Below are 22,151 nucleotides of genomic sequence, written 5' to 3'. Positions count from 1 at the left end.
TTATCAATACAGAGGTTATACAGGTAGGTCAGGCTTTCAGTAATGGCCGGTGCTGATAGCTTTAGGATTTTACTGTCAATACTGTCTGGTCCTTTGGTGTTAGTATCTTTAAGTTTGGTAAGTGCTTGATATACTTCCAATATACTCACTGTGGGACTGGAGAGAGCGGTATCAACTTGTTTTGACTTACAGAAGCTTTGTAGTTTTTCTAGCTTGTTTTTTTATGACTTGTCGTTCGAGACTGTTTTAGTAACAATACCTGTAAAATGTGCGTTCAGTGTGTTAGGTGGTATTGTAATTACGGGACCGGTTTGTCTCCAGTTGTTGGTTAATTGGTTGATGACTTTCCAGATCAGTTTAGTGTTTGGTTTTTTTTTTTTAATTCAGCTTCTTGGCCCCTCTTTTTAAGTGTGTCTCTTACATTAATCGTGGTCTGGAGCTGAGGGTCAAACCAAGCGGGTTTAATGTTGTGTTTAACATGTTTGGTCCGCGGCGGTACATATGCTTTATGCTTATTGTATGTTATTAGAAATTGGTCGTGCCAGTGACTGCGTCCTCTGGGTCTGTAATGTCGTACATTTTATTTAGGGGAGAGTTGTATACACCAGCTAGAAATTTACATTCAATAACATTTTTAAAGGAATTTTTAGGTGACTGGTTTGTGTGAGCTTCTGGGACTGCCTTTAGTTTGACTTGTGACAGAAACGAGCACACACACACACTGCTGTAAGATACAGAATCCATATGCATCTCAACATACAGCGCGTGCTGCACAGCACCTACCCTATACCCGCATCCAGCACGTGAAGAGGGTACATGTCAAGTGGAGGGGAGAGTTATAAATAGTACCACACGACTGGCAATGGCAGCGGAAATTCCCGATGTACGCTGTCGACCTTTGCTCCACAGACGACGACGTCTCATTGGCTGCTATATTTAGTCCTGTAAGGCGTTCTTTTCGAAGATGGCGAGTGCTGGTAAACCGGTTCGACGACTAGAGTCCCTGTTAGGACAGTGGCACACAGTCCAAAATAGAAACGAGGAATGGTATTCTATTGTAAAACGAGGCGAGATATACCAGAAGGAATATCAAGAGCAGGCACATGCAAGGTGTGGTGGCAAGGGAACGGGTAGCGTAGTGGCTGCTCCACGGGATCACATCAGTCTACCAAGTCTCACAACAAAATTAGTCTTGCTGTCCAAACTAAGGTGAGTGGTGTGTTTTACACGATTACCTGCGGTCACTCAGTCTGCATTTTCACTGCTGCATGCGAAGAATTGCACACGGGAAATCACGATGACAACGCCCGAAACAGTGCGCGCGGCTAGAAATTCCGTAGAAAGTCTAGAAATTACTGAGTTAAGTACACAGAAATTTTGAGACAAATGTATTACACAGGCCATTTTGATATATTGTAATGTCTGCAAAGACCCCTTAGCAGCGAAACTAATTTTTAAATCGGGTTATGAATGTGATTAATGTCACATGGTAATTATTCAATTAGGACAGAAGACAAAAACCCAACCCATATTAAAACTGCAAGTTTTTTTTTTCACTTTGGAGGTGGGTAGATGAGTTGCTTGAACATAAAGCAAGAGCAGGTGCTAAAAACTTATCATCAGGGTAGGGTCAGTGTAGTGATTAGTCAGGACATCATACCAATCAAAATTTTTTGCCATGTCACTTTTAAAATGTTAACCATTTAACAAAAATAAATGAAATGTAAATAAGATGATTTTGTATAATAACTGGAGGAAGGTAATTCACAACAGTAATCTTGCAGTAGCAGGCTATATTGTGCCATCACTGATTAAGCATTACATACATGCATGCATTTCTTGACTGCGGCGAAAACAGCTGGATAGATACAGTAGCTGACTAATCTTACTCTTGAATGGTGATGAGCTAGTTCTGCATGGATTGGCCAGACCATTATTTCACACTGGGTAACCTGTTCTTCTTCTGTCCACTTCAGTTTTGGCACATCCCCACTCCCTACCCTCCTTGAGGATAGTTTAAGACAGAATAATGTTCTACATCACATGACCAAATGACACACATTTGCATATGGCTTCACTGTTGCAAGAAGGGATTCCTGGTGTATTAAGACTGTGTGCTCCCAACAAAGTCATTGTTTCACACTCCCAGCATAATATTCACAAGATTGAGAGAAGACCCCACATGCACCTGGTCTCAAATGCCTATCAGCAAGAAGAGTCCTTGTCTGGTATCCTTACAGCTGGATGGGAAATACAAAGTACTTATACCAGCGGTTCTCAACCTTTTACTTGTCATGCCCCACTGATGAACAAAGGTACCTTCACGCGCCTCCCTTAGCCAGCAATGTAAGCTAATTTCACTAAAACCGGTATAAGAAACTTTTAAAATATGACCACCTTCGCGCCCCCCTTGTAAGCACATCGCGCCCCCTCAGGTGGGAGGGGGGGGGCGCACTCCACCGTTTGAGAACCGCGGACTTATACCATCTGCAGCTGGTAGCAATCCTGATGGTATTTGCCAAAACCTGGAGATTGCTGCTGTTGTTTTAGCAATTCTGATCATGTCTGTCCTGCAGCTGCCTTTTTAGGAAAGTTTTAGCTCCAAGTACTTAATCTATTCCCCACTTTGTATTCCGTTTATGAAAATCTTTGCTTTAGGTGCTATATCGTTCCCATGGGTGTTAACTATCACTTTGCTCTTGTCAGTGTTGGTCTCCATTCATTATGCATTCTCACCATTGTCAGTTTATTTTTTTCAATTTGTTGAATTGTGCAGATATGAAAAGAGGAAAGTATGGAAAATGTTTGTATTTTTTTTTATTAATATTATCTCACACATATGTGCATTTCTGTCGCTTCCCTGGGCAGCCAGAACCATTGGTGTGCTGCTATTGTACTACTAAAGATTTAAGGGATAAATATGTATGTGGCATGTCTTATATATTTTAACTCTATGTTGTAAGTAGAAGTGTGTCATTGTGTGTGTTTTGGGATCAGAAGATTCAGACATTCTCTTGGATTTGCAGGAGTAAGAAGCTACTAACTGACAGCCATTAGGATGGGCTGGTCCCCACCACACCAGGGGCCATTGATCGCACTGTTGCTGCTAGCAGCAGTTCTTCCCCTTGTTCTGGCAGCAGGTAACTGATGTTCTGTATGTCATGTTTGTGCTTGCTGAGAGCGTGGTGAGTTCTGTACATCAGGTTTGTCTTCACTCAGTCTCACCATTTGTATTGTGCGTCATGTTTGTACTTGCAATAAATAGCACATAAACTGCGTATGCGATCTTTATACTTGCTTAGTAGCATAAGTAGGATATGAGATGTGTAGGTAATTATTGGCATGCACATAAGTCACTGAGCACAGCTTTGGCACGATGGTTGGACTAATTCAATTGTCATCAGAAACAATGCTATGCAACAAAAAAGTTTCTGGAACTCATTTTTTTTATATTTCAAGTTGGATTACATTGTTATTTCTGTTCTTTTCAGAACAAGGTTTATTTCCACTTTATATTCTGGTAAAATCGATTTCAATTATTTTGTTGCACAAAAATGTCTTAATCATCATGCTTTTTTACTTTAGGCAGAGAGCACATCTCTTAGCAAGGCCACATTTGAAACTTTTAAATTTATAGCATAATATCATCATGGTTCTTGATATTTCTAGACATCAGTCATTTTCTCAGATGGCCGAATAGTTCTTACCCATCCTTTGGTGTTTAGCATCTCGTATCTGTATCATCTGTATCTGACCAGACTGGCTGCAGCATTTGCCATGCTGTTATAGTCAGTCATGGTCACCTATAGCTGTGGGGTATTATCAATGCTATAGAAGTAGCTGTGGACCTGACTCATGTTTTTTTTTTTTTTTGAGCTCCTACCAAGGAACTAATCACTTGGAATGCGTAGTGTCTGCCATTTAATAGTTTGAAAGAATCGGTCATCCAGAAACGTCCAGTGCTCGTTAATGGTAAAGTAGTCGTGTTCCGAGACATCTCACGTTTGATCACTCGTCAAAAGTTATTGCAGCTTGGATAGGATGTGTTGCCACCATACTTACCTGGCCTTGCACCGTCTGAGTCCTACTTGTTTTTCTCTCTTCTTGTGAGGTATAACGATCAATTCAGATGAGATTCTAAATCAACTCCATGTTCAGTTTTTCGCCAACAAAAGGCAGGTCCTCCTATAGACAAGGAATTATATGAAGCCTACTGAAAGATGGCAAAAATTATTGAACAAAATATGTCATTGATTGATCTTTGTTCTTTATATAAATAAGTGCCTTTAGTAAAACAGAAAAATACACCATGACTTTTCTGACAATGCAACAGCGTCAAGTCGGTGATGAATGATTCATAATATTGTGTTGGTCATTGCCAAAAAATATTCTGCATGTAGTGACTGCAAACAATATTGTGTTTATTGTAACTCCCATGGTAATATCTGTATTAATAGCTAACAGTACTGTCTTTGTGGTAATTGCCTATCACCCCTGCTTTAACTGAAAAAGACTACTTGAGTTTTTGATAGATTTAGTTTATTAGAAATTTTCTAATAAAAAAATACTATGCTAAAACATGCAAGAAAGTTCAACTTATATGACTATTTCTCATGTCAGTGTCATGTGGTAACTTTAAAAAGGACGCTCAGATTTAAGGTCATGTGTAGCTTGTCAAGCCAGAGACTACTTATGTAACGAAATGGGGTATATGTACCACCTTAGAGAGTTGTTATGTGGGTAAGACAACTTTAACTACAACAAGCCAAGTGCCACCAGCTGGCCAGCAGAGGTTTTAATGACAACCAGTCTCCATGGGTATGACTGACGGGTAGACCGAGGGTAACACCCGAGAATTTTCTCACACTTGACTGGCAGGACCAACTAGTATGACGCAATGGAGGATTAGTCACCTGTCCAGCTACCACCTGTAGGTGGAGGCAAAGGGTTGATGGGGCTGGGGGTAGTCTTCCTCTTGTCCGTGCTGGCTACTTCTTGATTAGATGAAAGATGCTAGGTGAGAGGTTGACCAATGGCATCCCTTGTTGCATCTGTGCAAATGTACAGCGTTAAGTAGGGAAAGGAGAACATTGCAGTCACTTCTCGGCGATGTCAATGTAGACGGAGCACCTGGTCAACAGTGGAAAGGTCTTCAGTTTTCTCCAACGCCACCTTCAACTTTTCTTTGAGACCGAGAGGGCAAAACTTGGGAGAAAGGATGCATAAGTCAGAAAACCCTGAGCAAGGGAGCGAGTCAGTGACAACGGACTGTCAGGACTGCCTGCTGTTACCAGGGAATCAAAGGACAGCATGACCAGCGCTTGCACTACCTGTGAGAGGTAGACGTTCGTCACCAAGGTTGGCAGAAGGAGTCGTCGTTCTCAAAAGAGAAGATCGCTGCACTCCAAAGCACCAAGCTCGGAAGTTATGCAACATCAGGTTCGTTCAGTGGCTGTATGTGGCATTGCTCATTCCGATGCATATCACAGTGTTCTGTATAACAGTGTGGTTGGGTGAGCAAACAGTTGCCAAACAAGCCACACGTATTTCCCAGGACCTGGACAGTTCTTGAATCTGTATCAATTGGAGTGCAGTCGTCACTCTTTGATGTGGTTGGCAGACCAAGAGTGGAAGTGACGATGGACACTCGGACAGGCACTTGGAGGAGAGTCATCAGTGTATCATGACTGTCGACTGGAGACATGCTTCTTACCTTACTACAAGCGTGGACTCGCAGTGTGTAGGGAGGCAGAAGAGTTTGGCAGTATGAGAACAACAGTAGCAACTGTCAGAGCTAAGTTGGTGTGCATAAAGTGACTTTAAAGGAAATTGAAGCACTGTAACATCGGAAGAATTAATGCCACGTATAGTACTTGGGGCACCTCTAGGATGAGTCAAGTTGTTGCATGTATGTATTTGCATAATTTTTGTGTTAAATAAATCGTTATTATTACATTTTAAGTCATACATCGTTAAGTCCTTTGTTCGGTGAAGAGCAGTGGTGGGGGCTCATGAGCTGCCTAGAGAAAACTGCAAGCGACACGTGTGAGTATTGAACATATTGTTCACCCCAAGATTATGTTGATGTGGTAGTAAGAGTTAAATCCAAACCATCACCCACGGGCCCAATTCCTCGAGACAAGTGTTCGCGTTTGACGTAAAATGAAGGAACATCGCAACAGTAAGTCTTAATGTCATGTTCATCATGTCATTTAATTTGGAATATAATTCCTGGCAGGCAAGGTATAGCTATTGCAATGATGATTCAAGCAATTGAACTTCTTTATTAGCACATATATTACTACTAAGCCATCTATAGAAAATTCTAAGACTTATCTACGGGCAGAGGTCTGTTTGCTTAACTTTGGATAATTGTGATATCTGTGAACAGGTCTATGTGGTGAAACAAACCTGCCAGTAAGCATTCCTGAGTACCCCTTCATCAGCTACACTGATCGTCCCAAAATCTGTGAGTGACTCTGTATAAGACATCTTTTACTTTGCATGTTTATAAGATAAAAAAAATTGTGCTTGCATACTTAACCCAAATTAAGTAGTCATTAACACAGTCATAACTTGAAAACGCCACAGGAATAGTTTGATTCTCAAAAAGCAATGTTTTCCGATGTGATTTATACTTGCTTTAATGTGCTGTGTTTCAGCTAACACTGAGCAGTCCAATTACAGAGCTCTCCTTGTCCCAACTGACAGAAGTGACCTCATACTGACTGTTGGCTATGACACAAATAACCCTGGAGACATCCCCCCAAATGTGACCGATGTGACCTACTATCCAGCATTTGGCAGCAACCCAGCTGGCTGGTACCTGTCCATGCTTGTTGGTCTTGATCGTGATGTAAGTCTCTTTGACAGAATATTTATTATATAGGTATAGTTGATTCTCTATATTTGCAGTTTTGATTGTTTGTGGGTTTGCCGTTAATAAATAGATGAACTTTAGGGATGTTTCATGGTCTACTGTGGAAAATTGCAGGTGACATGCATAGAACATACATGACAAGAACCCTTCATGCATTCATTCATCATTTAATTGTTGCTGGTCATTGCGGGGAGTACATGGATAGACAAAGCAGCTGAAAAAATATTTCTTCACGTTTGTAGCCAGTTTTTTCTCTGGTGACCACATTGTCAACCACCCTTCAAGGACAGTCTTCGACAAAGTGTCATACTGGGTCACATGGAGAAACCAAGTCAGTCAGTCCTCGGACGTGTATAGGTGGATTACTGTCTTTCTGCCGAGACTAACTGTTAGCCTCTGTGAAGTTCTCTGCTGTTAGTCTCGGCGACCTTAAAGCATGAATGTGATTAAACTGGAAGCTTTGTATACACCAGCCTTGTTCTAGTAGTTAAGTGGAAAAACTCGTCTGCAAGCAGTCCAGTAATACAAGTTCGTGGTCAGTCAGTCTCTTGACCGGCACCTGTGGTTGTGGGGGATGACATGGATAGATGTGGCAGCTGACAGGCCACCATCTTGTCTATTGTGGGCGATAGTCAGCAGGTCCTGTACACGACAACCAGTCTGGTCTTTGACCTTTGTAAGTCAGTTCTTCCTCTGACCACCGCAGGGTCCACTAACCTCCAAGGTGCTTAAAGCAGTGGTTCTCAAACTGTGGTCAGTGGACCACTTGTGGGGCGCACCCAGGTCAGGTGGTCCACGTCTGACAGTCATCATATGTCAGCAAAGTGGTGTTTAAATTGCCAGATACGCTAATTAGTCCAGTGTTGATTTCACACGAGTTTTAAATTCATTGAAGCCCGACTAAGCTGTTTATACTAAATACTCTGTACAAATATCTGGAGAAACTCAGAGCTCATACCAGGCTTCTCTTCACTGATTTTTCTTCTGCTTTTAACACCGTGCAACCTCACTTGTTGGCGGAAAATCTAGTTTCAGACTTCCATCTGTCTCACCAACTAACTCTTTGGATCCTGGACTTTTTAACGAACAGGCAACAGAGAGTTTCTGTTAACGGTCTTCTCTCAGATCCTGTTGTCACCTGTACATGTTACCCTCAAGGCTGCTGCTTGTCTCCACTACTGTTCATACTGTATACTAACAGTTGTAGAAGCACTACGGATAGGAGCTTTCTTGTAAAATTTGCTGATGACACTGCTTTGCTGTCTCTTTTGTATGATAGTGAACATGTTCACAGTGGCGCTCTTCCTGACTTTGTTTGCTGATGTGACGAACGCTTTCTTGTTTTGAATGCCTCAAAGACTAAGAAAATGATTTTCGAATTTCAGATGAATAGGCCTGAGGCAGTCATCAGTATTATCTATAATGATTCCATCAAGGTAGTCGACTCTTATAAATATCTAGGTACTATCTTTGATAACAAGCTTAAATGGGACCTCAACACTGACATGATCCTCTGTTAGAGCCAACAACATCTGTACCTCCTACGGAAACTCAGATCTTTCTCTGTCAGCTCTGTCATCCTCACTCGGTTCTATCAGTCTTTCATTGAAAGTCTCGTCGCTTTTTCTTTCATCTCTTGTTTCCACAGCCTTTCCCTAGGGAACAAGAACAGTCTTGTCTCCCTTGTTAATGTCTGTTCCAAGATCACGGGAACCAGGCAGAGGGACTTGGCAGCCTTTTGTCATCAGCAAATCCTCAGGAAGGCATCGCTCATCCTCTCTGTTTCTGACCATGTGTTTTCATATGAGTTTTCACTCTTGCAGTCTGGCTGTAGGTAAGCGATGCATGAATGCAGAACCAGTCGTCACCGCAGCTCATTCATTCCACGTGCCATTCACTTGATAAACTCTAGTGGCTGTGATCTTGTATTATCCTGAAGTGGCCTGGGGTTACCAACTGTATCTGCTGTTGTTGGGAATATATGTGTGTGTGGGAGAGAGAATGTGCATGTGAGAGAGACTATTTCAACATGTATATCTATATTATCTCTTATATGTCATGTATATGTATATGCTATTGCTAGTAGGAGCACTATCTTGAATTGCCCCTGGGGATTATTAAGGTTGTATTGTATTGTACAATGCTCAACCTTTGAAGGTGCACAGTAAGCTCAAGTGTTTTAGTCATCCACAAGGGTTTCATGTATTTGTGCTGTAAAGTTCATTTTCACATGATGCAACACACATTACCATACAGGCATACATATCTGCATACATCTATTGATACATATACTGGTTGATGTAAGTTACCTCATCTGAATTTGTCAGTGGATGCAATGGATGTAATTTATACATTCTACTAGATAATGCTATTATAAGGTATGTAGAGCTACAATAGATGTAATTTATACACCCTTTGACATAATTCTGTTATTATTATACAATCTATTAGATAATGCTGCTAGAAGATATATGTAGAGCTACCATGGAAGCATTTCTTAAAGTATATTACCGATCTAATTTTAATCTAGGTAAAATGTTTGCTTATTGGATAACTTATCTGTTACTGTTACTCTTGGGTGTTTTAGTACCTTATTTTGTCTCTAGTACACAGGAGTTGGACCCGGTTTTGTATATTGTGGAGTAATAAGCCAATATATTATCTTTGAAGGGAACCCCTTCACCTGATGATGATCGCAACACACTGCAGTTTCAGCTGAAATGTGAGGATCCAAATGATGATAAAGCGGTCTGTATATCACTAGCATCATTTTGTGTTGTTTACTGTTGCTAGCAAGTGATGGCAAAAGAAGAGAAACAGATAATGCAGAAAGTTTCTAATGTATATGGAACCAAACTAAAGGTTAAGTGTTGTGCTAGAGCTATTGCATTTTGGATTTTTCATTATTAAAAACATAGGACACCATAAGAACTGTAGGAAACTAATAAACATTCTTTGGCACATCCAGCCAGCACTAACGGAGTACAACTACACCGTCAAGTTAAAAAGAAAAAAATTAAGTCCTAAATTGTTTCACATAGCCTTCAAGCTTCTATCCTGCATCTTTAGGCCTGGCCAACATGTCTCCAGTCGAAGTGACGTTTACTATATTCCTCCTACGTTCATTGTATGTAGGAGGAATATTAGGATTTTTAATTTAAGAAAATTTCTAACACTCTTGTAATCTTTTATTTTCACTCATTAAAGTCCTTAGAAGATAATTCACTTGGCTTGTGAATGGGAATTGAGTCTGACCCCTATGTGACTTTCTGTGCACTGAAATTTTTTTTTTTTTCCTCCTTTTTTTTTCCTGGGATAGGCTGTGATTTTAATGAATCTGTCAATTTCACAGAAAGACATGGTCTACAGAAAGCCAGAAAAGTGAAACTACATTGTGGCTAAGATGATATGAATTTGAAGTAACATTTAGATTCTGAATGATCTTGAACAAAGGATTTTGTTAAGAAAAGAAATCAGCGATCCATAAGTAGTGTGAAATAACTAAATGTGCTGCTGACGAAAACAAAGCATTTTGTACTACCAAAGTATGATGAGGACTAATTAAGTAGAGGCAACATAAAAGAAAACCTTAAAATGAGTAGGTAATGTGTACAGCATCTTAGGATTGTGGAAAATAAAAAACATCTATAGGAACTACACAAAATGCATAGAACTTGACACGTATGCAGTAATGTAGAGATTAGTTTGTTGTACATTATTTGCAGTGTTCCGAAGTGCACTTTCTCATATAAACAAATGTGCCATGAACTTTGAACATTATAAATTATAAATAAAATGTAAATGTTAATCAATTTTCTATTATAAATATGAAAAATCATATATTTGACATAAACTAATCATAATATTCTCTTATATGGTTTCTTGAAGACATAATGTTGTTGACTGTTTATTTGTAGACCATAAGAATAAAATGGAAGAAGACTGTAAATTTATGACTGATAACATGTATTGTTCTTTTATTTCTTTACAGTTAAGCTACCATGTTCTCCAGATTCAGCTTGAAGATAGAAATGACAACCCCCCGACTTTCCAGAATATTCCCTATTCCATTACCATCAGTGAGGTTTGTAGCATGTTCTGTTTGACTCTAGTGTAAAGTCAAGGGCTGGTTCATGGTGTCAAAAAGAGATAATGTAGCAGATCTGGTCGCATACTGATTCAAATTCATGAGTCCAGATCACATTTTATTTAAGCAGCAGGTTCACAAAACAGCGTGCAAGGATGTGGGTCTGAATCCAGGCAGTCTCCAAGATCGCTGAAAGATTATATAGTTTAAGTTGTTGACAGAACATTGTAATCATTCATTCATTCCTTGACTGGTATCTTTCATTTGGGAAGAGGACAAGGATAGACGTAGATGCTCACACGTCTTGCCACTTATGCCTGATTGGGACATTAGTCTTTGAAGTTTGTAGCTAGTTCTTCTTGCCACTGCAGCGTTGTGATGACAATACAACTGGTGGGAAGATGTGGGACTACACAGTCCAAGGGGGAAGCAGATACTCTCTGATGATGGCTCACCTTATACCAGCTTCCTTCCTTCACACACCCACTCATCTGCCTCGTACATTGGCAGGCTCTTGCGCAGGTGCTTGCCCCCACTTGTGTGTGCAAACCAACAACTGACAACACAGTTACAGAGTGATGCCAGTGACCATTGTCCATGTACTTTACTGTTTCTTTGCTTATTGACCGAGAGGAACAGCAGTACACTTTGTTTCTTGTACAAACCAGACTGCAAGTGCCAGCAAGTAGTGGTCTAGCATTCTGAAAGAATGGGCTACCTTCCTTCTGACCTGCTACTTACAGCTGTTAAACCACTAACGGACCATTGCCTAAACCACTCGGGAACTATTGTCTCTTCTGGAGTATCAGAGAAGGTGCTAATGCTAACCTACTCTAAGCTATATATCTGCCTGGCCTAGGTAATCATGGGACTCCCACAAACAATGGTACCACCAAACCTGGTACCAATTGTCACTACAAAGATGCTATCAAGATTTTACTTGGTTAAATTTGTGCATTGTGCAATACTTCTAAATCTAACAGGGCGGCCAGTGGTAAGAGCACACAGGTGGCCACAGTGTATTAGAAACAAAACCTAAGATCTGACGATCTCCTCATCATAAAACACCCCAACCCCTTGCACCAAGGAGATCAAGATCAAGATAACGGTGGAAACACTCATAGCACCCAATCTCTCACCATCTGGAGTGATGTCTTTATGCATAGTCAAGCACTCACTTTCCTTTTCCCCTCTCTCCTTCTCTCTTGATTAACCTACCATCACCTGTCTGCAAGCTTGGTTCTGACCACCTAGGCTTGTTACAGGCACCAACCACCTTTCACAGTACCTTGAAGGATCATCTTTGACAAGAGTATCATGCCGGGTCATATAGCCAAACCAGACCAGGTTACGTCGCTTGATTGTTGAAAATAGAGGTTTCTGGTGTCCTACAAGTGTGGCAACCATGCTTCATACAAAGTCAGTGATTTTATGTTCTCTGTATGAGATCTGAAGCAGCCTAGTGAACGAGAACAATGAGGAAGAAAAAAAGGATTCCCATTCGTATGTACATTCAACCCTGCTGTACATTCATTTATCCCCAGCTGTAGGGCATTCCGGTGGTGCAACTGTTAGCACCTGTCACCAATACACTGAGGGTTGGCTGTCCTGGATTCAGCTCTCATCTGGGGCATGCTGTTCTTTCTCTGCATGTGGCATCTGTTTATAGGGCTGACTGCCTTGCTGTGATATAGTCTTAGTTGCTGGCTTGGCATAAAACATCAATTCCCCTCCTCCACAGCTGTATTTATAGATTAAACTCAACTGAACATAATGTACCCCACAGCTGTAGCTGTCACACAGAGTTTTTGGGGTGTGAGAGGAAATCCTTTTCTACATCAATCATTCGTCAACCTCCATGATAATGACAACCTGCACCAGGAAGTAGCTGAACAAACGGAATGGACACGGAAAGGAGATGATGGCTGTGCAGGATAGCAAGATTGGAGATTGTTCCAACAAAATATTCACAACATTTGTGGCAACACAAAGATGAGGACAATAGTTGAGAACTACAAAGAACACTTGATAGCCTAAGGGGTGCATCATTATAGGCCTCTGTAACAATAGATAATATCAGTACCACCTGACCAGAGTCCCATAACATCATTATGACAAGGTCCTGATGTTCCCAACAGACTAGAAAAGTTGTCCGACAAAAGCTGCTCTTCCAAATACACTGTTTAACATCTTCCAGAAAAAAGAGTCAAGGTAGACACGCCAGAAGGCATACATCTCCATAAAGTATTGGACGCAGGGTAATCACAATGGCAGCATGATAATCACCATACTTTCAGTTTGTGAATGACTTTGTCATGAGATTGAACAGGATACACAAAGATTATTACTTCAATGGGTTCACAAATGGTCCTGCTGTATTGATCACTTATGTGTGAGTCACATAAGAGTTCTAATCTACACTTTCGTAAATCAGCATATCACTGGCTGCCCATTGCTGTGTACAGGGCTGGCTGCCTTGCTGTGGTATTGCCTTAGTTGCTTGCTGGCTTGGTGTAAAACATCGATTTCCCCTTGCCCATTACTGTAAACCTTTACAAGCAACAGGCAAAGATAAAATGTCGAATTTGTTTTGTATATAGTATGAATTTGTTACACTGACTCCATGGATACCTGGAACAGTTGATTTCATTCAATATATTTTGTTAATTTACATCGATGTGGGATATGTTTCTCTTACAAAGAAGTCTGAATTTGTTTAAAAAATATTTCTGTTCACTGACCTCTGACCCATTATTATATTTTCTAGCTGACTCCAGTGGGTGTGACTGTGTTCAGCACCATCTCAACTGTTGATTCAGACAAGGGAAACAATCGCCTTGTTCGGTATCAGATTAATACAGCTGCCAACTCTCTGGTGAGTTCCCTTGCATGTGAGACCTCATTCATGATAGTATTCATCCTGCTCATCTTTATCATCATACTCTCAGTCTTGTTATTTGGTTCCTTTCTGTTTTCTGTACTGTTTTATTCATCCTTATTACTGTTGTTTATTCATTCTTAGATCATGTGTTATTTGTTTGTTTTCCTGTTCCTTGTATGCTGTCCATGTCTCGTTCTTGTTTTTACTTGCTAAGAGCATGCTCCTTAGGAGTGTGAGTATGCACTTTACAAATTTGGCATTTTTATTATTATTTTCTGGTATCTTTTTAATAGTTCAGTGGTACAGAGATATTCACACTAGCATCAGCAGACAGTCCCTTTGTAGTTCTCAAAAATCCCCTGGACTATGAGGCCATGGTTGCCAGGGTGACAAATCCTGCAGACGCTGTCTACAGACTGAACATAACAGCTACAGTAAGTTATTTACAGAGCAAATTTTATCATCTATGGAATAGAAGAGGTTTTTTTAAATTAAAGTTAAAAAGTTTCAAACCTTACTAGCTTGTTGCTTGATTACATGATGTGGAAAAAAAACCCAACATAATTATAATTAGCTGCCTTCAAAATGCATTCATCATACTTTTGAACAAGTAAAACCAATACTTTTATAATGGAGCAATTTGATTCCAGGTACAAGCTGTACTTATCTTCAAGGAGAAAAACAGTGTCTCCTTTAGGTGTTATCAGCAAAGTATTTTCTTAAAAAATAAAAGTAAAGAAAACGAGGATATGGACAGCAATGTCTTCCTTTTTCAACAAAATTCCACAATTTATAAGAAATCCCAGAAAATATAGGTTTGAAAAGCTTTACTTTGCACTAGGACAAGCCAAACAACCCAGTTGAAGCCCTATCATCTTGGACACTGCTGACACTCAACATTACAGATGGGGATGACCTAGGGCCACAGTTTGTGTACCCATCTTGCTTCACCTTCTCCAACAAGTCTTGCATCCGCGCCAAGTATGATGCTACTATCCAGTCAGGACTAACTGTAAGTTTTGGCTTATGCACCAAATCAGTTCCTTTTCATTTGTGTGTGTATGCACGTGAACATGCACTTGAATAGGAAGAAACTGGCCTGGTACAGGTGTGAATGTATATAAATAGGAGTTGTTCAGAGTTTTGAGAGAAATGAAATAACATCTCAAATGCAGCAGGCTTAATACCTGAAACGTTAAAGATATGAACATCAGTGTAGGGTGGTAGAACAGACTGAGTATCTTTCACAGTATATTATTTAGATCAAAGAGATCAAGCAGGAAAGAACCACAACATTTGAATAATTCCAATAAAAACATTCCAATAAAAGATGCCTGCCATTTCAAGATTCTGACTTCCTGGCTCACAGCTGTTGGATAAAGATAAAAATGTGCAATTCCTTTTTTGGCCATCATAGACTAGCTGTTGAACCATGGACGTGTAGAAGTGGATTGCTGTCATGTCTGCCAAAACCAGCGCTTAGCCTCTTGCAAAGTTCTCCGCTGTTAGTCTCGGCGAGCCTAATACAAAGAATGTGACTAAACCGGAAACTTTGTAGTCTCATGCCTCGTTTTAGTAGTTAACTGGAAAAAATTGTCTGCCAGCAGTCCAGTAATACAAGTTTGTGGTTGAACATTTAAGGTGTTATCTGTCTGATGGCCTTGTACCCACGTTGTACCCACAAAATATTCTATTGTTCCTTAACCATAACACTCTCATCTGTGCTTTTGAAAACTTTGTAACAATCATTTTGATTTTTTTTTTTAAATCTGAAGGACTGCAATTAGTCTATGGCACTGGTGGAGAAACTTTGATAAAGTCACAGAACTTTTCTTATTTGTAGGGTCTCATCCAGAATATCCTTCCTGTACCAAGATATATCAACAATCCCACACAGAATGTAGTCATCAAGGCACGTGATGGTGATGCTCTTAACGCAGCCATCCAGTGTTACATCACTGACAGTAAGTGTTATCTTTTTTAATGTACATATTTGGAGTAAATGACATTACTGGTATCAAATGTGATGTTACGTAGTGCTTAAGGGTCTAACGCATGAAGCAAGGCAAAGGCTGTGCAAAAAGTGCCATGTCGCTTGTAACCAACATGTCAGTCCCTGATGGCTATGTAGGGGTGGGCTAGTTGTACAAGAACACAAGATCAAACACAGTAGATTTTATTCAGAGTTTCACTCGGCAGCTGGCCTGCCGTCTCTCCACTCTCACTTCCAAATCAGCTCAAGGCCGGCTATTACGCACACAGCCGTTGTGAGAAAGGGACAGTCCTGGGAGCCCTTTGATGCCTACCCTTGACAAAGAAAGACATAACTCAATACACTGCTTGAGTGCTACACACTAATGAAAAACTATTGCAATAGGAAGTGGGTATCACGGTATTTTCTCTGTTCGTAAACTTCATCAACAGAGAAAATTTAGAAGTACCCAGTGGTACTGCTGCTGGGTATTAGGGGTATTTCTGATATTTGGGACTGTCACAGCCACACAGTCTGACATGCTAGCTCTTTCACAACAAAAACACAACAGATTCTGTCAAGGCTTTCCTACCCAGGACAATAAACTAATATTCAACAAATAATATGGCTTTTCAAATTCTTAAAATCACTGTGGCATAGTAACGCATTCATAAATATGGTCACAAACATCAGTCTCAACACTGGCCACAATCTTAATAACTTGTTAACTGTTCATGAATTAAAGAGTAAAGCCTCAGGATAATTTCAGTCCGTCAACACAGATTACCTCACCTCCTTTGTATTCTATGCTTCTGCTCTTTTGTTATGAAAAGTTTATGGTTTGGGACTTCATAAAAAGTTTTAAACTCTGTTTTATTCAACTTTTTATTCAACTTTTATTTTCTTTTGTAGACCAGAAGTTTTGATCAGGTTACAGGTACTCTTTTGTCAAGTCTGTCAGTAGCCCAGACTGAAAAACTAACCTGTGCTAGAAGTACATTGCTGTCCCCAAAGCAACTCTCAGCTCACACCAGACTCATTATGATGGCAATGGTAGATTACCCACAAAATGTACATTATACTAGTTCTATTTGGTGCTAGGGTTGGCTCATTAGACAAAATCAATGATTATAACTATCTGTCTATCTAACTCCTCTTCGTGCATCAGGTTGCACATAAGGCCTCAACCAGAGTCCGCCACTGATGTCGATCGGCTGAAACCCGCTCCAGGTGACCCCATGTCCAGCCCTTTCCTTTCATCTCCCTTTCCACTGTTCTTCTCCAAGTTTCCTTTGGGCGGCCTCGTTTTCTTTGGCCGTCTGGAGTCCATGGCAGGGTGACTGTGGAGAGGTCTGCTGTCTGCTGGCGGAGCACATGTCCAATCCATCGCCAACGCCTTTGTTGAACCTGCGTGGTGATGGACTCGGTTTCAGGTCTTCGGTGGAGTTCTTCGTTGGTGATGGTGTTCGGCCAAAAGATGTTAAGTGTGCGCCTGAAGCATCTGTTTAGCTTGTTACTGATGGTTTTGGTCATCTTCCATGATTCTGCTCCGTAAAGGAGGGTGCTGATCACAGTTGACTGGAAGATTCTCAGCTTGATCTTCTGGCTGATGTGTTTTGCCTTCCATGTGCTCCTGAGTGAGGCGAAGGCCTGGCTGGCTTTCGCAAGTTGGGCTCGAATCTCCACCTCCGCATCCCCGGTGTTTGACATTTTGGACCCAAGATAGGTGAAACTGTCAACTTCCTCAATCTCTTCTCCATTTAGTTTGATGCTGTCTTGGACTCTGGCGTTCACTTTCATACTTTTCGTTTTCTTTGTGCTGACCTTCAAGCCAAGGTTTCCAGCTGATTCTGAGAAGGCATTTGTTTTTTCCTGCATGTCTTGGTGGCGGTGCGACAACAGGGCAATGTCGTCAGCAAAGTCCAAGTCTTCCAGCGTTGTTGTTGCTGTCATAGTCATGGTCCATATGATCCCTCTCCTCTCATTGTCGGTGGAAGTCTTCATGATCCAGTCCATGGCCAGGATGAAGTGGAGCGGTGACAGAAGCAGCCCGGCTTCACCCCAGTTCTGACGTTGAAGGGATCTGTGAGCTCCGTGTCACAGACAACCTGGGATTTTAAATCGCTGTACAGCATTGCAACGACCTGAACAAGTTTTGCAGGGACTCCATAATGCCTCAGGATCTTCCATAAGGACTCTCGGTGAATGCTGTCAAAAGCCTTCTCCAGGTCGATGAAATTGATGTACAGTGATGTGTTCCATTCGTTGCTCTGCTCCAGAATCAGTCGCAGAATGAAGATGTGTTCGGAGCAGGATCGCCCAGGGCGAAATCCTGCTTGCTGTGGTCGGAGGTCTTTCTCAAGAGTTGCCGTCAGTCTTGACAAAACAATCTTGCTGAAGACCTTGCTGGTGAGGGAGAGTAGTGTTATGCCCCTCCAATTATTGCAGTCTCCAAGATCTCCTTTCTTTGGTAACTTGAAGATGAGCCCTGTCTTCCATGCATCAGGGAGCTGTCCTGATTCCCAATCTTGCCTGAAGATTTCAGTCAGCATGGGAGCTGTCACATTCACATCTGCTTTCAGCATCTCTGCTGTTATTCCATCTGCCCCTGGTGCTTTGCCGCTCTTCATTGCCTTGCTTGCTGCTGTCACTTCTTCCAGATTATAACTATTAAGTGACTGATATTCTGATCAGTCGCTTACCTAGAGTACATTATATATCCTTGCAAATGCAGCATCCTGTCATGTGAGATAGTGTGCTGTGGTGAACAACTGACTTGGCTGAAACTGCCTGTTGATAGTAATTGTTTGCTGGGAAGATTGGGAACTTTCTATCTTGTTAATTACTAGTGTTCTGTTTGTAACATTTTTCTGCACACCTTGTATGACAGTAACTTTAAGGTAGCTATAGCATTATTTTCTCTTTTTTGTGACAGCAAATCCCCCTGGGTATCAGAACAATTTTAGGGTTACTACTTCTCAGCTGGGCTCCACCAATGAGTATCAATGTAACATTGAGGTGATATCACCCTTCCAGCATTCTGTTGTTCCCTCCTGGAAGTTTTATTGGTGGTAAGTGTTTTAGCAAGATATTTTAAAGGTGTGCAAGATTCTTTTTAAGCAATCATTTAGGTTCGTTACAAGATTATGATTCTCTAAATTTGAATAAATGATGTAAATTGCATTAATTATTTAAGAATTATGCATCTATTGATTGTTAATAGAGTCTGAAGAATGTTTCTTTAATTTTGTATCTAATTTTGCCCAGTCACTGCCTGCATTTTGTCAGTCTGCTTAGTGAAGCTGATTCTTGGATTTCTTACAAGTAAATGAGAAAGATACATTATGCAAATAGATTTAGTCTACTTTAAAGGGAAAAAGTCATCCTAAAATTTGCATGAATCATGTTTGCATCATTTGAAGTAATCAGGATATCCACATTAATTTTCATTTTAAGTTTAAATGGCACAATTACACAAAATTCTTAGCAGTGCCAAAACAGGGCAAAATTTGCTGTCGAGGATGAGTAAAGACAGTGTTTGACAAAATCTGGCACAAAGGTCTGTGGCATGCTGCTAGAATTTCCAGCACCAAAGAGGGTGTGATTTGCGATACTGTGAAAGAGCTCAACCATTGCAGTGCTGCTCAACATCATAAAAGAACAAGCATATATCAGATGGAGACCAAGAAAGTCATGGTCAATACCAATGATGGCAAAACAGTGGCTGAGAAAATTGCACCAAATTTCCTACCTGGAACATGAAACCAACTAATATTTTGGGAGATCCTTTAGGGAGGTCAGCTCATCAGTGGACATAAGGAAAACTTGCTGGTTAACATTTAGGAATGGACTGATCCTCACGGACTGGACCTGCATGTCTTCACTCAGCAAAGGTCTGTAGTGACCTTGTCAGTTGCTGCACCCATCCAGCTGTCAGCCCTAGTAATCAGCATGAGCAGACCAGCACAGGCCAACAACCAAGGGACCAAATCAGAAAACTAGTATTTTGCACTCTAGTAAGCCTATAAAGATTTCTAGCTATGAGGCAGTTATTCCACCAGTAGAAGCTGAAATGGAAGAGATAGTATTATGAGATATGTCTTGAGGTAGAAGCATTGATCGAGATTTGTGCTACTGCCAGAACATTCAGCTTTAAAGGTGTAGGGACTTCTCCAAACAATTTTTTTTATGTTTTAAGCATCGTAAGTAATATAACACTGAATGTTTGCCTGAGGGAGGATATTAGTTTGCTTGTTGAAAAGTTATGTGCTATTATTTAAGGCAAGGAATTTTTTATACTGCATTTTGGTGTATCTCAGGCAGAGGAACAGACATACAATCGTTACATCAATGTGGCTTACATAACCCTGACAGTGGCACCAAGCAACCTGTACAGCCCAGAGCTGTCAACAAACTCCGGTGCCTTTGTAGGGTATATCTTGGAGAATTCAGTCAACATGACACAGGTGAAAACAACTCCAACCCTAGGAATTCCACTGCGTTTTGTTGTCAGTGACCGTGATTTGGTGAGTTGATTTATGGATCTGTCATTTATGTTTTTCATTAAAACATTCTTGTTGCTGGATTCTATGAAGTTTCCTGTAACCCTTAAATTTTTGTAACTGTGCTGTGATCTACAGTACCTTACAGCTGACTTGCCAGTCTTTGACTTTATTATCTTTGTAGTTTATACTGTGATCTTGAGCATCTTGCTATTGCCAGTCTGAAACACTCTCTTCTTTACAATATCACCCTGGACCTTAAATAAAGTACCTTGCAGATATATAGCCAGTGCAGAACTAATGACGGGACGGCAAATTTCCAACTCTTTTCAGCTTTCCAGTGATCCAGTTACACGTTATGACATTGTGTTCAGCCCAGCCCAGCAGTTTGGGGTTGATGATAACTATAATGTGGTGCTTCAGGAGCCCCCTTTAGACTATGAGTCCAGAAATGTGTACAACTATATTGTAAGTATGTTTGTGTGTGCTTGTACAACTATACTGTAAGTATGCTGTGTGTGCATTTGTACAACTATATTGTATAGTGCTTGTGTCTCTGCATATGTACAACTATACTGTAAGTATGCTTTTTTATTATGTAAAGGTCCACAGACTGATCTTAGCTAACCCGTTGAACAACACTCAGTAAGCATAACAATGTTCGATGTATGTCGCTTCATAAAAACTATTAAGAAATCAGTTTCTGTCAAATGCATATGTGCTATAAATATAAAGTATCAGATTACTATGTGCTAACAGTGGATGTTCATTTAAAAAGCAGAACTTCATTACTTTTATAACCATGATGCTGATTAAATGGAATTGAATTCCAGTCTGAGGGATCAGTCTGTATTTTTAGGGTGTACGGCTTGTGGTGCCCTTATCTCATGCATAGTTATAATGTGTCACAACTTCTTGCAGGTAACAGTGCGTGAAACAGACACAACTGAGCGAAGATCAAGCACTGTTACCTTGACAGTCAGTGTTCTGGATGTGAATGACAATGACCCCACTGTTCCCTCCAGTTTACTAAATGTGACAGTACGAGAGGGCGACTACAGCAGTGGAGGCCAAGTTCTGACACAAGTGAGTTTTGTATCAACCACATTACACAGGAAGTATTCTTACTGCTGAAGACTTGGTCTGTTTCACATTCCACCAACTTAAGGCTGTTCCGTCATGTTTTGTGTTAGCTAGGTACCTGATGTGGGCATGTTTTGTGTTAGTTTGTATCTGATGTGGCCATATCATTGGCTACATAGATGGCTTGTGTTACCATCATTAGGAAAAAGCTGTTTATATTGCATCATGCTGGTATTTGTCATTTGTCACAGGCGTTTGTCTGTTGTACCAAGGCATTACTTGAAAACTGCACTGCACTTACATCAGTCCGAAATAGTAGCATAATATTATCAATAGTGAGGGGATGAAACAGATACAAGCAGCAGTTACCTTCTTCAGGAGCATTTGACCTCATGCTGTTCTGTCATTGTAAGCACATTCAGTTAGTTAATTGGAGTTTTATACCATGTCAGAAACTAAGGTTATCTCACCACGAGTAAACAAGTTCAGATTTTATATGATAGTAATAAAGTACATAGATCAAGTCATCTGTAAATTGCTATAGGATCTATATAGTAATGAAGCAGAGAGAATAGACCACACTATATTGACTGTGTGCAAAAAACATGGAGAGACAGTGGAGGCTAGCCATTGACTGGACAATAGAATGCTATAGATGAAACCCAAACGGCTGCAGACAAGCAAATAGCACAGAGCAACGATGATGACTCGTGTTAAATAACTGATATGAAACTTGCAGTCAGTCA

General features: G+C 40.6%; 1 protein-coding gene across 1 annotated transcript; it reads left to right on the top strand.

Annotated features, from left to right (window-relative positions):
• Positions 1 to 970: 970 nt before the first annotated feature.
• LOC112558047 (cadherin-99C-like) lies at positions 971 to 21,402 on the top strand. Its single transcript, XM_025228235.1, has 14 exons — positions 971 to 1,209; positions 3,027 to 3,140; positions 6,392 to 6,469; positions 6,663 to 6,856; positions 9,551 to 9,628; positions 10,872 to 10,964; positions 13,735 to 13,842; positions 14,142 to 14,282; positions 14,690 to 14,860; positions 15,692 to 15,812; positions 18,756 to 18,891; positions 20,140 to 20,346; positions 20,656 to 20,790; positions 21,244 to 21,402. The coding sequence occupies exons 2-12, from the start codon at positions 3,059 to 3,061 to the stop codon at positions 20,183 to 20,185; spliced, it is 1,248 nt and encodes a 415-aa protein (XP_025084020.1). The 5' UTR covers positions 971 to 1,209; positions 3,027 to 3,058; the 3' UTR covers positions 20,186 to 20,346; positions 20,656 to 20,790; positions 21,244 to 21,402.
• The last annotated feature ends 749 nt before the right edge of the window (positions 21,403 to 22,151 follow it).

This window comes from Pomacea canaliculata, linkage group LG1, assembly GCF_003073045.1.
Source record: "Pomacea canaliculata isolate SZHN2017 linkage group LG1, ASM307304v1, whole genome shotgun sequence".
NCBI classification, from domain to species: Eukaryota; Metazoa; Mollusca; class Gastropoda; order Architaenioglossa; family Ampullariidae; genus Pomacea; species Pomacea canaliculata.
The sequence above is the reverse complement of the archived record's forward strand: the minus strand, read 5'-3'. Positions and strand labels throughout refer to the sequence as shown.

Coding starts and splice junctions, on each gene's coding strand:
- LOC112558047 (XM_025228235.1), top strand. CDS start 3,059: ATGGGCTGGTCCCCACCACACCAGGGGCCATTGATCGCACTGTTGCTG. Junction 6,470..6,662: donor CACTGATCGTCCCAAAATCT/GTGAGTGACTCT, acceptor GCTGTGTTTCAG/CTAACACTGAGCAGTCCAAT. Junction 13,843..14,141: donor ATACAGCTGCCAACTCTCTG/GTGAGTTCCCTT, acceptor TCTTTTTAATAG/TTCAGTGGTACAGAGATATT.